General features: G+C 40.8%; 1 protein-coding gene across 1 annotated transcript in view; it reads left to right on the top strand.

Moving 5' to 3' along the window:
- Window positions 1-17,500, top strand: part of LOC124018418 (general transcription factor 3C polypeptide 1-like) — a 137,570-nt gene that overhangs the window by 63,622 nt on the left and 56,448 nt on the right. Inside the window, exons 16-20 of the mRNA XM_046333728.1 lie at window positions 7,786-8,093; window positions 8,137-8,478; window positions 9,890-10,035; window positions 10,372-10,469; window positions 16,151-16,247. Coding sequence (XP_046189684.1) covers window positions 7,786-8,093; window positions 8,137-8,478; window positions 9,890-10,035; window positions 10,372-10,469; window positions 16,151-16,247 — 991 coding nt within the window. The remainder of the gene's footprint in view (window positions 1-7,785; window positions 8,094-8,136; window positions 8,479-9,889; window positions 10,036-10,371; window positions 10,470-16,150; window positions 16,248-17,500) is intronic.

Genomic DNA, 17,500 nt, shown 5'->3' with positions numbered 1-17,500 from the left:
ACCCTTAACTAGTCCCACAGTCAGTATTACCCTTAAACTAACTAGTCCCACAGTCAGTATTACCCTTAAACTAACTAGTCCCACAGTCAGTATTACCCTTAACTAGTCCCACAGTCAGTATTACCCTTAACTAGTCCCACAGTCAGTATTACCCTTAAACTAACTAGTCCCACAGTCAGTATTACCCTTAACTAGTCCCACAGTCAGTATTACCCTTAACTAGTCCCACAGTCAGTATTACCCTTAACTAGTCCCACAGTCAGTATTACCCTTAACTAGTCCCAGAGTCAGTATTACCCTTAACTAGTCCCACAGTCAGTATTACCCTTAACTAGTCCCACAGTCAGTATTACCCTTAACTAGTCCCACAGTCAGTATTACCCTTAACTAGTCCCACAGTCAGTATTACCCTTAACTAGTCCCACAGTCAGTATTACCCTTAACTAGTCCCACAGTCAGTATTACCCTTAACTAGTCCCACAGTCAGTATTACCCTTAAACTAACTAGTCCCACAGTCAGTATTACCCTTAACTAGTCCCACAGTCAGTATTACCCTTAAACTAACTAGTCCCACAGTCAGTATTACCCTTAACTAGTCCCAGAGTCAGTATTACCCTTAACTAGTCCCACAGTCAGTATTACCCTTAAACTAACTAGTCCCACAGTCAGTATTACCCTTAAACTAACTAGTCCCACAGTCAGTATTACCCTTAACTAGTCCCACAGTCAGTATTACCCTTAACTAGTCCCACAGTCAGTATTACCCTTAACTAGTCCCAGAGTCAGTATTACCCTTAACTAGTCCCAGAGTCAGTATTACCCTTAACTAGTCCCAGAGTCAGTATTACCCTTAACTAGTCCCAGAGTCAGTATTACCCTTAACTAGTCCCAGAGTCAGTATTACCCTTAACTAGTCCCAGAGTCAGTATTACCCTTAACTAGTCCCAGAGTCAGTATTACCCTTAACTAGTCCCAGAGTCAGTATTACCCTTAACTAGTCCCAGAGTCAGTATTACCCTTAACTAGTCCCAGAGTCAGTATTACCCTTAACTAGTCCCAGAGTCAGTATTACCCTTAACTAGTCCCAGAGTCAGTATTACCCTTAACTAGTCCCAGAGTCAGTATTACCCTTAACTAGTCCCACAGTCAGTATTACCCTTAAACTAACTAGTCCCACAGTCAGTATTACCCTTAACTAGTCCCACAGTCAGTATTACCCTTAACTAGTCCCACAGTCAGTATTACCCTTAACTAGTCCCACAGTCAGTATTACCCTTAAACTAACTAGTCCCACAGTCAGTATTACCCTTAACTAGTCCCACAGTCAGTATTACCTTTTAACTAGTCCCACAGTCAGTATTACCCTTAAACTAACTAGTCCCACAGTCAGTATTACCCTTAACTAGTCCCAGAGTCAGTATTACCCTTAACTAGTCCCAGAGTCAGTATTACCCTTAACTAGTCCCAGAGTCAGTATTACCCTTAACTAGTCCCAGAGTCAGTATTACCCTTAACTAGTCCCACAGTCAGTATTACCCTTAAACTAACTAGTCCCACAGTCAGTATTACCCTTAACTAGTCCCACAGTCAGTATTACCCTTAACTAGTCCCACAGTCAGTATTACCCTTAACTAGTCCCACAGTCAGTATTACCCTTAAACTAACTAGTCCCACAGTCAGTATTACCCTTAACTAGTCCCACAGTCAGTATTACCTTTAAACTAACTAGTCCCACAGTCAGTATTACCCTTAAACTAACTAGTCCCACAGTCAGTATTACCCTTAACTAGTCCCACAGTCAGTATTACCCTTAAACTAACTAGTCCCACAGTCAGTATTACCCTTAACTAGTCCCACAGTCAGTATTACCCTTAACTAGTCCCAGAGTCAGTATTACCCTTAACTAGTCCCAGAGTCAGTATTACCCTTAACTAGTCCCACAGTCAGTATTACCCTTAACTAGTCCCACAGTCAGTATTACCCTTAACTAGTCCCACAGTCAGTATTACCCTTAAACTAACTAGTCCCACAGTCAGTATTACCCTTAAACTAACTAACAGTCAGTATTCCTTAACTACAGTCAGTATTACCCTTAAACTAACTAGTCCCACAGTCAGTATTACCCTTAACTAGTCCCACAGTCAGTATTCCTTAACTAGTCCCACAGTCAGTATTACCCTTAACTAGTCCCACAGTCAGTATTACCCTTAACTAGTCCCACAGTCAGTATTACCCTTAACTAGTCCCACAGTCAGTATTACCCTTAACTAGTCCCACAGTCAGTATTACCCTTAACTAGTCCCACAGTCAGTATTACCCTTAACTAGTCCCACAGTCAGTATTACCCTTAACTAGTCCCACAGTCAGTATTACCCTTAACTAGTCCCACAGTCAGTATTACCCTTAAACTAACTAGTCCCACAGTCAGTATTACCCTTAAACTAACTAGTCCCACAGTCAGTATTACCCTTAACTAGTCCCACAGTCAGTATTACCCTTAACTAGTCCCACAGTCAGTATTACCCTTAACTAGTCCCACAGTCAGTATTACCCTTAAACTAACTAGTCCCACAGTCAGTATTACCCTTAACTAGTCCCAGAGTCAGTATTACCCTTAACTAGTCCCAGAGTCAGTATTACCCTTAACTAGTCCCAGAGTCAGTATTACCCTTAACTAGTCCCAGAGTCAGTATTACCCTTAACTAGTCCCAGAGTCAGTATTACCCTTAACTAGTCCCAGAGTCAGTATTACCCTTAACTAGTCCCAGAGTCAGTATTACCCTTAACTAGTCCCAGAGTCAGTATTACCCTTAACTAGTCCCACAGTCAGTATTACCCTTAACTAGTCCCACAGTCAGTATTACCCTTTAACTAGTCCCACAGTCAGTATTACCCTTAACTAGTCCCACAGTCAGTATTACCCTTAACTAGTCCCACAGTCAGTATTACCCTTAACTAGTCCCACAGTCAGTATTACCCTTAACTAGTCCCACAGTCAGTATTACCCTTAACTAGTCCCACAGTCAGTATTACCCTTTAAACTAACTAGTCCCACAGTCAGTATTACCCTTAAACTAACTAGTCCCACAGTCAGTATTACCCTTAACTAGTCCCACAGTCAGTATTACCCTTAAAACTAGTCCCACAGTCAGTATTACCCTTAACTAGTCCCACAGTCAGTATTAACTAGTTAACTAGTCCCACAGTCAGTATTACCCTTAACTAGTCCCACAGTCAGTATTACCCTTAACTAGTCCCACAGTCAGTATTACCCTTAACTAGTCCCACAGTCAGTATTACCCTTAACTAGTCCCACAGTCAGTATTACCCTTAACTAGTCCCACAGTCAGTATTACCCTTAACTAGTCCCACAGTCAGTATTACCCTTAACTAGTCCCACAGTCAGTATTACCCTTAAACTAACTAGTCCCACAGTCAGTATTACCCTTAAACTAACTAGTCCCACAGTCAGTATTACCCTTAAACTAACTAGTCCCACAGTCAGTATTACCCTTAACTAGTCCCACAGTCAGTATTACCCTTAAACTAACTAGTCCCACAGTCAGTATTACCCTTAAACTAACTAGTCCCACAGTCAGTATTACCCTTAAACTAACTAGTCCCACAGTCAGTATTACCCTTAACTAGTCCCACAGTCAGTATTACCCTTAACTAGTCCCACAGTCAGTATTACCCTTAAACTAACTAGTCCCACAGTCAGTATTACCCTTAACTAGTCCCAGAGTCAGTATTACCCTTAACTAGTCCCAGAGTCAGTATTACCCTTAACTAGTCCCAGAGTCAGTATTACCCTTAACTAGTCCCAGAGTCAGTATTACCCTTAACTAGTCCCAGAGTCAGTATTACCCTTAACTAGTCCCAGAGTCAGTATTACCCTTAACTAGTCCCAGAGTCAGTATTACCCTTAACTAGTCCCACAGTCAGTATTACCCTTAACTAGTCCCACAGTCAGTATTACCCTTAACTAGTCCCACAGTCAGTATTACCCTTAACTAGTCCCACAGTCAGTATTACCCTTAACTAGTCCCAGAGTCAGTATTACCCTTAACTAGTCCCAGAGTCAGTATTACCCTTAACTAGTCCCACAGTCAGTATTACCCTTAACTAGTCCCAGAGTCAGTATTACCCTTAACTAGTCCCAGAGTCAGTATTACCCTTAACTAGTCCCAGAGTCAGTATTACCCTTAACTAGTCCCAGAGTCAGTATTACCCTTAACTAGTCCCAGAGTCAGTATTACCCTTAACTAGTCCCAGAGTCAGTATTACCCTTAACTAGTCCCACAGTCAGTATTACCCTTAACTAGTCCCACAGTCAGTATTACCCTTAACTAGTCCCACAGTCAGTATTACCCTTAAACTAACTAGTCCCACAGTCAGTATTACCCTTAACTAGTCCCACAGTCAGTATTACCCTTAACTAGTCCCACAGTCAGTATTACCCTTAACTAGTCCCACAGTCAGTATTACCCTTAAACTAACTAGTCCCACAGTCAGTATTACCCTTAAACTAACTAGTCCCACAGTCAGTATTACCCTTAAACTAACTAGTCCCACAGTCAGTATTACCCTTAACTAGTCCCACAGTCAGTATTACCCTTAAACTAACTAGTCCCACAGTCAGTATTACCCTTAACTAGTCCCAGAGTCAGTATTACCCTTAACTAGTCCCAGAGTCAGTATTACCCTTAACTAGTCCCAGAGTCAGTATTACCCTTAACTAGTCCCACAGTCAGTATTACCCTTAACTAGTCCCACAGTCAGTATTACCCTTAACTAGTCCCACAGTCAGTATTACCCTTAACTAGTCCCACAGTCAGTATTACCCTTAAACTAACTAGTCCCACAGTCAGTATTACCCTTAACTAGTCCCACAGTCAGTATTACCCTTAACTAGTCCCAGAGTCAGTATTACCCTTAACTAGTCCCAGAGTCAGTATTACCCTTAACTAGTCCCACAGTCAGTATTACCCTTAACTAGTCCCACAGTCAGTATTACCCTTAACTAGTCCCACAGTCAGTATTACCCTTAACTAGTCCCACAGTCAGTATTACCCTTAACTAGTCCCACAGTCAGTATTACCCTTAACTAGTCCCACAGTCAGTATTACCCTTAACTAGTCCCACAGTCAGTATTACCCTTAACTAGTCCCACAGTCAGTATTACCCTTAACTAGTCCCACAGTCAGTATTACCCTTAAACTAACTAGTCCCACAGTCAGTATTACCCTTAAACTAACTAGTCCCACAGTCAGTATTAGCCTGAACTAGTCCCAAATTACCTAACTAGTCCCACAGTCAGTATTACCCTTAAACTAACTAGTCCCACAGTCAGTATTACCCTTAAACTAACTAGTCCCACAGTCAGTATTACCCTTAACTAGTCCCACAGTCAGTATTACCCTTAACTAGTCCCACAGTCAGTATTACCCTTAAACTAACTAGTCCCACAGTCAGTATTACCCTTAACTAGTCCCACAGTCAGTATTACCCTTAAACTAACTAGTCCCACAGTCAGTATTACCCTTAAACTAACTAGTCCCACAGTCAGTATTACCCTTAACTAGTCCCACAGTCAGTATTACCCTTAACTAGTCCCACAGTCAGTATTACCCATAACTAGTCCCACAGTCAGTATTACCCATAACTAGTCCCACAGTCAGTATTACCCTTAACTAGTCCCACAGTCAGTATTACCCTTAACTAGTCCCACAGTCAGTATTACCCTTAACTAGTCCCACAGTCAGTATTACCCTTAACTAGTCCCACAGTCAGTATTACCCTTAACTAGTCCCACAGTCAGTATTACCCTTAACTAGTCCCACAGTCAGTATTACCCTTAACTAGTCCCACAGTCAGTATTACCCTTAACTAGTCCCACAGTCAGTATTACCCTTAACTAGTCCCACAGTCAGTATTACCCTTAAACTAACTAGTCCCACAGTCAGTATTACCCTTAACTAGTCCCACAGTCAGTATTACCCTTAACTAGTCCCACAGTCAGTATTACCCTTAACTAGTCCCACAGTCAGTATTACCCTTAACTAGTCCCACAGTCAGTATTACCCTTAACTAGTCCCACAGTCAGTATTACCCTTAACTAGTCCCACAGTCAGTATTACCCTTAACTAGTCCCACAGTCAGTATTACCCTTAACTAGTCCCACAGTCAGTATTACCCTTAACTAGTCCCACAGTCAGTATTACCCTTAACTAGTCCCACAGTCAGTATTACCCTTAACTAGTCCCACAGTCAGTATTACCCTTAACTAGTCCCACAGTCAGTATTACCCTTAACTAGTCCCACAGTCAGTATTACCCTTAACTAGTCCCACAGTCAGTATTACCCTTAAACTAACTAGTCCCACAGTCAGTATTACCCTTAACTAGTCCCACAGTCAGTATTACCCTTAACTAGTCCCAGAGTCAGTATTACCCTTAACTAGTCCCAGAGTCAGTATTACCCTTAACTAGTCCCAGAGTCAGTATTACCCTTAACTAGTCCCAGAGTCAGTATTACCCTTAACTAGTCCCAGAGTCAGTATTACCCTTAACTAGTCCCAGAGTCAGTATTACCCTTAACTAGTCCCAGAGTCAGTATTACCCTTAACTAGTCCCAGAGTCAGTATTACCCTTAACTAGTCCCAGAGTCAGTATTACCCTTAACTAGTCCCACAGTCAGTATTACCCTTAACTAGTCCCAGAGTCAGTAGTACCCTTAACTAGTCCCAGGGTCAGTATTAGCCTGAACTAGTCCCAGGGTCAGTAGTACCCTTAACTAGTCCCAGGGTCAGTAGTACCCTTAACTAGTCCCAGAGTCAGTATTACCCTTAACTAGTCCCACAGTCAGTATTACCCTTAACTAGTCCCACAGTCAGTATTACCCTTAACTAGTCCCAGAGTCAGTAGTACCCTTAACTAGTCCCAGAGTCAGTATTACCCTTAACTAGTCCCAGAGTCAGTATTACCCTTAACGTTCCCAGAGTCAGTATTACCCATAACTAGTCCCACAGTCAGTATTACCCTTAACTAGTCCCGGGGTCAGTATTACCCTTAACTAGTCCCGGGGTCAGTAGTAGCCTGAACTAGTCCCGGAGTCAGTAGTAGCCTTAACTAGTCCCACAGTCAGTATTACCCATAACTAGTCCCACAGTCAGTATTACCCATAACTAGTCCCACAGTCAGTATTACCCTTAACTAGTCCCACAGTCAGTATTACCCTTAACTAGTCCCAGAGTCAGTATTACCCTTAACTAGTCCCAGAGTCAGTATTACCCTTAACTAGTCCCAGAGTCAGTATTACCCTTAACTAGTCCCAGGGTCAGTAGTAGCCTTAACTAGTCCCACAGTCAGTATTAGCCTTAACTAGTCCCACAGTCAGTATTACCCATAACTAGTCCCACAGTCAGTATTACCCATAACTAGTCCCAGAGTCAGTAGTACCCTTAACTAGTCCCAGAGTCAGTAGTACCCTTAACTAGTCCCAGAGTCAGTATTAGCCTGAACTAGTCCCAGGGTCAGTAGTACCCTTAACTAGTCCCGGGGTCAGTAGTACCCTGAACTAGTCCCAGAGTCAAGCTACTTTTCTCTTTGTCGGATAAATAAAGTATTTTGAACTGAATTCCATGTATTGTTCCAGTAAAACTAGTATTTCATGCCACACAGTGTGTACTGGGCAACGTAAGGGGGTTCAGTTACAACATTCATGAAGTCAGAGAAACACTTAAAACCATATCAATATTTATCATTGATCAAATGTCTTCCTAGGTATCTGGTCTACGGACACCCCCTGAGACACCCCTCTACCCCCACTCCCCCTGACCTCCACAACACCTCCAGCTCTATCGTCCTCCCCACTGATAACCCTGGTGTCCAGACTACCTACCCCACCACCCCCAGTAACCCCTCACAACCCCAAACTACACACCATGACGACACCCATCCTTCTAGCTCTGAACACACAGACCTTACCACCTCAACCCCCCGAAACACAGACTCCCCCAATCCCCAGAACTCAGACCTCCCCACTTCAACCCCGAAACACAGACTCCCCCAATCCCCAGAACTCAGACCTCCCCACCTCAACCCTCGAAACACAGACTCCCCCAATCCCCCCAGAACTCAGACCTTACCACCTCACCTCCCCCCGAAACACAGACTCCCCCAATCCCCAGAACTCAGACCTCCCCATCTCAACCCCTCGAAACACAGACTCCCCCAATCCCCAGAACTCAGACCTCCCCACCTCAACCCCCCGAAACACAGACTCCCCCAATCCCCAGAACTCGGACCTCCCCGACACCCAGAGCCCACCCACTGACAACGCTGCAGTAAGCGACCCCGCCTCCACAGATGGACAGCCAGGCCTGACCCCTGACCTGGAAGTGATGTCATCGTTGGCGGAGGAAGGGCAGGACGTGATCAATCTGACAGATGTCGGACACGACCCTGACATGAAAGGTTCATTTCCTGTTATTGGTACTATAATATGTGAATGAATGCTAACCTCCTCTGTTATTGGTACTATAATATGTGAATGAATGCTAACCTCTCTGTTATTGGTTACTATAATATGTGAATGAATGCTAACCTCTCCTGTTATTGGTTACTATAATATGTGAATGAATGCTAACCTCTCCTGTTATTGGTTACTATAATATGTGAATGAATGCTAACCTCTCCTGTTATTGGTTACTATAATATGTGAATGAATGCTAACCTCTCCTGTTATTGGTTACTATAATATGTGAATGAATGCTAACCTCTCTATAATATGTGAATGAATGCTAACCTCTCTATAATATGTGAATGAATGCTAACCTCTCTATAATATGTGAATGAATGCTAACCTCTCTATAATATGTGAATGAATGCTAACCTCTCTATAATATGTGAATGAATGCTAACCTCTCTATAATATGTGAATGAATGCTAACCTCCTCTGTTATTGGTACTATAATATGTGAATGAATGCTAACCTCTCCTGTTATTGGTTACTATAATATGTGAATGAATGCTAACCTCTCCTGTTATTGGTACTATAATATGTGAATGAATGCTAACCTCTCCTGTTATTGGTGCTATAATATGTGAATGAATGCTAACCTCTCCTGTTATTGGTACTATAATATGTGAATGAATGCTAACCTCCCCTGTTATTGGTACTATAATATGTGAATGAATGCTAACCTCTCCTGTTATTGGTTACTATAATATGTGAATGAATGCTAACCTCTCTATAATATGTGAATGAATGCTAACCTCTCCTGTTATTGGTTACTATAATATGTGAATGAATGCTAACCTCTCTATAATATGTGAATGAATGCTAACCTCTCCTGTTATTGGTTACTATAATATGTGAATGAATGCTAACCTCTCCTGTTATTGGTTACTATAATATGTGAATGAATGCTAACCTCTCCTGTTATTGGTTACTATAATATGTGAATGAATGCTAACCTCTCCTGTTATTGGTTACTATAATATGTGAATGAATGCTAACCTCTCCTGTTATTGGTTACTATAATATCTGAATGAATGCTAACCTCTCTATAATATGTGAATTAATGCTAACCTCTCCTTTTATTGGTTACTATAATACGTGAATGAATGCTAATCTCCTCTCCCCTCCTCTCCCCTCCTCTCCTCTCCTCTCCCCCTCCTCTCCTCTCCTCTCCCCCTCTCCCCTCCCCCCTCTCCTCTCCCCCCCTCTCCTCTCCTCTTCTCTCCTCTCCTCTTCTCTTCTCTCTCTTCTCTTCCCTCTCCTCTACTCTCCTCTCCCTCTCCCCCTCTCCTCTCCTCTCCCCCCTCCCCCTCTCCTCTCCTCTCCCCCCTCTCCTCTCCCCCCATCCTCTCCTCCTCTCTCTAGTCTATGTAGATGAGGTGTCTTGGAGGAGGTTCATCCCCCCGGCTCCGGTCCACAGAGAGTTTGGTCCAGGCTGGGCCCTGACCTCTGATGTGGTTCTCTGTCTGCCTCTCTCCATCTACATTCAGATTATACAGATATCCTTCAAGGTACACACACTCTCACACACACACACACTCTCTCTCACACACACACACACACACACACACACACACACACACACACACACACACACCCCCTCTCTCACACGCACCCCCTCTCTCACACGCACCCCCTCTCTCACACACACACCCTCTCACACACACACACCCTTTCTCTCACACACACACCCTCTTTCTCACACACACACCCTCTTTCTCACACACACACCCTCTTTCTCACACACACACACCCTCTCTCACACCCTGTCTCTCTCTGTCTCTCTGTCTCTCTCTGTCTTTCTGTGTCTTTCTGTCTCTGTGTGTCTCTGTGTCTCGGTGTGTTAGGTGGATGGTTTGGAGGAGTATCTGAACGACCCAGTGAAGCAGCACTACCTCATCAGGTTCCTGCCTTCTAGGATGAAGACCCAACTACTGCACAAACGGTGACACACACTAGTTAAATACACACACACTAGTTAAATACACACACACTAGTTAAATACACACACACACTAGTTAAATACACACACACTAGTTAAATACACACACACTAGTTAAATACACACACACTAGTTAAATACACACACACTAGTTAAATACACACACACACTAGTTAAATACACACACACACTAGTTAAATACACACACACACTAGTTAAATACACACACACTAGTTAAATACACACACACTAGTTAAATACACACACACACTAGTTAAATACACACACACACTAGTTAAATACACACACACACTAGTTAAATACACACACACACTAGTTAAATACACACACACACTAGTTAAATACACACACACTAGTTAAATACACACACACTAGTTAAATACACACACACACACACACACACTAGTTAAATACACACACACACTAGTTAAATACACACACACACTAGTTAAATACACACACACACTAGTTAAATACACACACACACTAGTTAAATACACACACACACTAGTTAAATACACACACACACTAGTTAAATACACACACACACTAGTTAAATACACACACACTAGTTAAATATACACACACACACTAGTTAAATACACACACACACTAGTTAAATACACACACACACACTAGTTAAATACACACACACTAGTTAAATATACACACACACACTAGTTAAATACACACACACACACTAGTTAAATACACACACACACACTAGTTAAATACACACACACACACTAGTTAAATACACACACACTAGTTAAATACACACACACACTAGTTAAATACACACACACACTAGTTAAATACACACACACACTAGTTAAATATACACACACACACTAGTTAAATATACACACACACACTAGTTAAATATACACACACACACTAGTTAAATATACACACACACACTAGTTAAATATACACACACACACTAGTTAAATATACACACACACACTAGTTAAATACACACACACACTAGTTAAATACACACACACACACTAGTTAAATACACACACACACACTAGTTAAATACACACACACACACTAGTTAAATACACACTAGTTAAATACACACACACACACTAGTTAAATACACACACACACACTAGTTAAATACACACACACACTAGTTAAATACACACACACACACTAGTTAAATACACACACACACACTAGTTAAATACACACACACACACTAGTTAAATACACACACACACTAGTTAAATACACACACACACACTAGTTAAATACACACACACACACTAGTTAAATACACACACACACACTAGTTAAATACACACACACACACACACTAGTTAAATACACCCACACACACACACTAGTTAAATACACCCACACACACACTAGTTAAATACACACACACACACACTAGTTAAATACACACACACACACACTAGTTAAATACACACTAGTTAAATACACACACACACACACTAGTTAAATACACACACACACTAGTTAAATACACACACACACTAGTTAAATACACACACACACACACTAGTTAAATACACACACACACTAGTTAAATACACACACACACACACTAGTTAAATACACACACACACTAGTTAAATACACACACACACTAGTTAAATACACACACACACTAGTTAAATACACACACACACACACCACTAGTTAAATACACACACACACACTAGTTAAATACACACACACACACTAGTTAAATACACACACACACACTAGTTAAATACACACACACACACTAGTTGAATACACACACACACACTAGTTAAATACACACACACACACTAGTTAAATACACACACACACACTAGTTAAATACACACACACACACACACTAGTTAAATACACACACACACACACACTAGTTACACACACACACACACACTAGTTAAATACACACACACACACTAGTTAAATACACACACACACTAGTTAAATACACACACACACACACTAGTTAAATACACACACACACACACACTAGTTAAATACACACACACACACTAGTTAAATACACACACACACACACTAGTTAAATACACACACACACACACTAGTTAAATACACACACACACACACTAGTTAAATACACACACACACACACACTAGTTAAATACACACACACACACACTAGTTAAATACACACACACACACACTAGTTAAATACACACACACACACACTAGTTAAATACACACACACACTAGTTAAATACACACACACACTAGTTAAATACACACACACTAGTTAAATACACACACACACACACACACTAGTTAAATACACACACACACACTAGTTAAATATACACACACACACTAGTTAAATATACACACACACACACTAGTTAAATATACACACACACACACTAGTTAAATATACACACACACACACTAGTTAAATACACACACACACACTAGTTAAATACACACACACACACTAGTTAAATACACACACACACACTAGTTAAATACACACACACACACACTAGTTAAATACACACACACTAGTTAAATACACACACACTAGTTAAATACACACACACTAGTTAAATACACACACACACTAGTTAAATACACACACACACTAGTTAAATACACACACACTAGTTAAATACACACACACACACACTAGTTAAATACACACACACACACACTAGTTAAATACACACACACACACACACTAGTTAAATACACACACACACACACACTAGTTAAATACACACACACACTAGTTAAATACACACACACACTAGTTAAATACACACACACACTAGTTAAATACACACACACTAGTTAAATACACACACACACACACACACACTAGTTAAATACACACACACACACACACACTAGTTAAATACACACACACACACTAGTTAAATACACACACACACACTAGTTAAATACACACACACACACTAGTTAAATACACACACACACACACACACTAGTTAAATACACACACACACACACACTAGTTAAATACACACACACACACACTAGTTAAATACACACACACACACACTAGTTAAATACACACACACACTAGTTAAATACACACACATACACACTAGTTAAATACACACACACACACACTAGTTAAATACACACACACACACACTAGTTAAATACACACACACACACACACTAGTTAAATACACACACACACACACTAGTTAAATACACACACACACTAGTTAAATACACACACACACTAGTTAAATACACACACACACACACACACTAGTTAAATACACACACACACACACACTAGTTAAATACACACACACACACACTAGTTAAATACACACACACACACTAGTTAAATACACACACACACTAGTTAAATACACACACACACTAGTTAAATACACACACACACTAGTTAAATACACACACACACACACACACCACTAGTTAAATACACACACACACACTAGTTAAATACACACACACACACTAGTTAAATACACACACACACACTAGTTAAATACACACACACACACTAGTTGAATACACACACACACACTAGTTGAATACACACACACACACTAGTTGAATACACACACACACACTAGTTGAATACACACACACACACTAGTTAAATACACACACACACACTAGTTAAATACACACACACACACACTAGTTAAATACACACACACACACTAGTTAAATACACACACACACTAGTTAAATACACACACACACACACACACACTAGTTAAATACACACACACACACACTAGTTAAATACACACACACACACACTAGTTAAATACACACACACACACACACTAGTTAAATACACACACACACACTAGTTAAATGCACACACACACACACACTAGTTAAATACACACACACACACACTAGTTAAATACACACACACACACACACTAGTTAAATACACACACACACACACTAGTTAAATACACACACACACACACTAGTTAAATACACACACACACACACTAGTTAAATACACACACACACACACTAGTTAAATACACACACACACACACTAGTTAAATACACACACACACACACTAGTTAAATACACACACACACACACTAGTTAAATACACACACACACTAGTTAAATACACACACACACACTAGTTAAATATACACACACACTAGTTAAATATACACACACACACACTAGTTAAATACACACACACACACTAGTTAAATACACACACACACACACTAGTTAAATACACACACACACACTAGTTAAATACACACACACACACACTAGTTAAATACACACACACACACACTAGTTAAATACACACACACTAGTTAAATACACACACACTAGTTAAATACACACACACACTAGTTAAATACACACACACTAGTTAAATACACACACACTAGTTAAATACACACACACTAGTTAAATACACACACACACACACTAGTTAAATACACACACACACACACTAGTTAAATACACACACACACACACACTAGTTAAATACACACACACACACACACTAGTTAAATACACACACACACTAGTTAAATACACACACACACTAGTTAAATACACACACACACTAGTTAAATACACACACACTAGTTAAATACACACACACACACACACACACTAGTTAAATACACACACACACACACACACTAGTTAAATACACACACACACACTAGTTAAATACACACACACACACTAGTTAAATACACACACACACTAGTTAAATACACACACACACACACACACACACTAGTTAAATACACACACACACACACACTAGTTAAATACACACACACACACACACTAGTTAAATACACACACACACACACTAGTTAAATACACACACACACACACTAGTTAAATACACACACACACACACTAGTTAAATACACACACACACACACTAGTTAAATACACACACACACACACTAGTTAAATACACACACACACACACTAGTTAAATACACACACACACACACTAGTTAAATACACACACACACACACTAGTTAAATACACACACACACACACTAGTTAAATACACACACACACACACTAGTTAAATACACACACACACACACTAGTTAAATACACACACACACACACACTAGTTAAATACACACACACACACACTAGTTAAATACACACACACACACTAGTTAAATACACACACACACACTAGTTAAATACACACACACACACACTAGTTAAATACACACACACACACACTAGTTAAATACACACACACACACACTAGTTAAATACACACACACACACACACACACACACACTAGTTAAATACACACACACACACTAGTTAAATACACACACACACACTAGTTAAATACACACACACACACTAGTTAAATACACACACACACACTAGTTAAATACACACACACACACTAGTTAAATACACACACACACACACACACACACACTAGTTAAATACACACACACACACTAGTTAAATACACACACACACACTAGTTAAATACACACAAACGGGGTGATGTGATTTGTTCATTTATTTCTGTCGCCCAATTAAACTGTCACGTAAAGACCCTCTTTGCGTCGTCCAATCAGAAGAAGCCATAACAGGAAGTGTCGTTGATATATTTCCTGTTTCTATCTATCTTCCAGGAAGTACATCTTTAGTTTCCATGACAGCATGCAGCGTCTGATTTTCATGGGTCTGCTGCAGTTTGGCCCGGTGGAGAAGTTCCAAGACAAAGACCAGGTATCTCTTCTAGCACAAATACATCAATTACACGTGTCAAGTCCCACTATATGGGGTACTTGGAGCGGCCGTGGACCGGTTCCACACGGAACTTTAGGTGCGCAAAGCGCTGTGTGAAAGCAGTAGGGTCCTGTGCCTTTATGATGTCAGAAAGCCTCTCTGCTTCCACTCTGAGCGGAGCTTCCTTGAAGTGTCAGGTTTCAGAACCCAGATTTGCATAGGGAGTGATGTCACGTTTTCTGGCCTATCCAGATAAGGAATAGTGTCAGGTTTCAGAACCCAGATTTGCATAGGGAGTGATGTCACGTTTTCTGGCCAATCCAGATAAGGAATAGTGTCAGGTTTCAGAACCCAGATTTGCATAGGGAGTGATGTCACGTTTTCTGGCCTATCCAGATAAGGAATAGTGTCAGGTTTCAGAACCCAGATTTGCATAAGGAGTGATGTCACGTTTTCTGGCCTATCCAGATGAGGAATAGTGTCAGGTTTCAGAACCCAGATTTGCATAGGGAGTGATGTCACGTTTTCTGGCCAATCCAGATAAGGAATAGTGTCAGGTTTCAGAACCCAGATTTGCATAGGGAGTGATGTCACGTTTTCTGGCCTATCCAGATAAGGAATAGTGTCAGGTTTCAGAACCCAGATTTGCATAGGGAGTGATGTCACGTTTTCTGGCCTATCCAGATAAGGAATAGTGTCAGGTTTCAGAACCCAGATTTGCATAGGGAGTGATGTCACGTTTTCTGGCCTATCCAGATAAAGAATAGATTTCCTCTTGCTCTGTGGTGTGACAAGCCAATGGTGTGACAGCAGATGGACGGTGAAATGCTGAATACAACAGGTGTAGTAGACCTTACAGTGAAATGCTGAATACAACAGGTGTAGGTAGACCTTACAGTGAAATGCTGAATACAACAGGTGTAGTAGACCTTACAGTGAAATGCTGAATACAACAGGTGTAGTAGACCTCACAGTGAAATGCTGAATACAACAGGTGTAGTAGACCTTACAGTGAAATGCTGAATACAACAGGTGTAGTAGACCTCACAGTGAAATGCTGAATACAACAGGTGTAGTAGACCTTACAGCGAAATGCTGAATAAAACAGGTGTAGTAGACCTCACAGTGAAATGCTGAATACAACAGGTGTAGTGCTGAATAAACCAGCCTCTCGTTTTAACAATAAATTGTCGAGGTCGCCCCCCTCTCCAAGGGAGGGTGACATGTTCGATGCCAATATAACATAGAGTTGA

Source organism: Oncorhynchus gorbuscha, unplaced genomic scaffold (genome assembly GCF_021184085.1).
Source record: "Oncorhynchus gorbuscha isolate QuinsamMale2020 ecotype Even-year unplaced genomic scaffold, OgorEven_v1.0 Un_scaffold_505, whole genome shotgun sequence".
NCBI lineage: Eukaryota > Metazoa > Chordata > Actinopteri > Salmoniformes > Salmonidae > Oncorhynchus > Oncorhynchus gorbuscha.
This window is presented reverse-complemented; position numbering and strand designations above follow the sequence as displayed.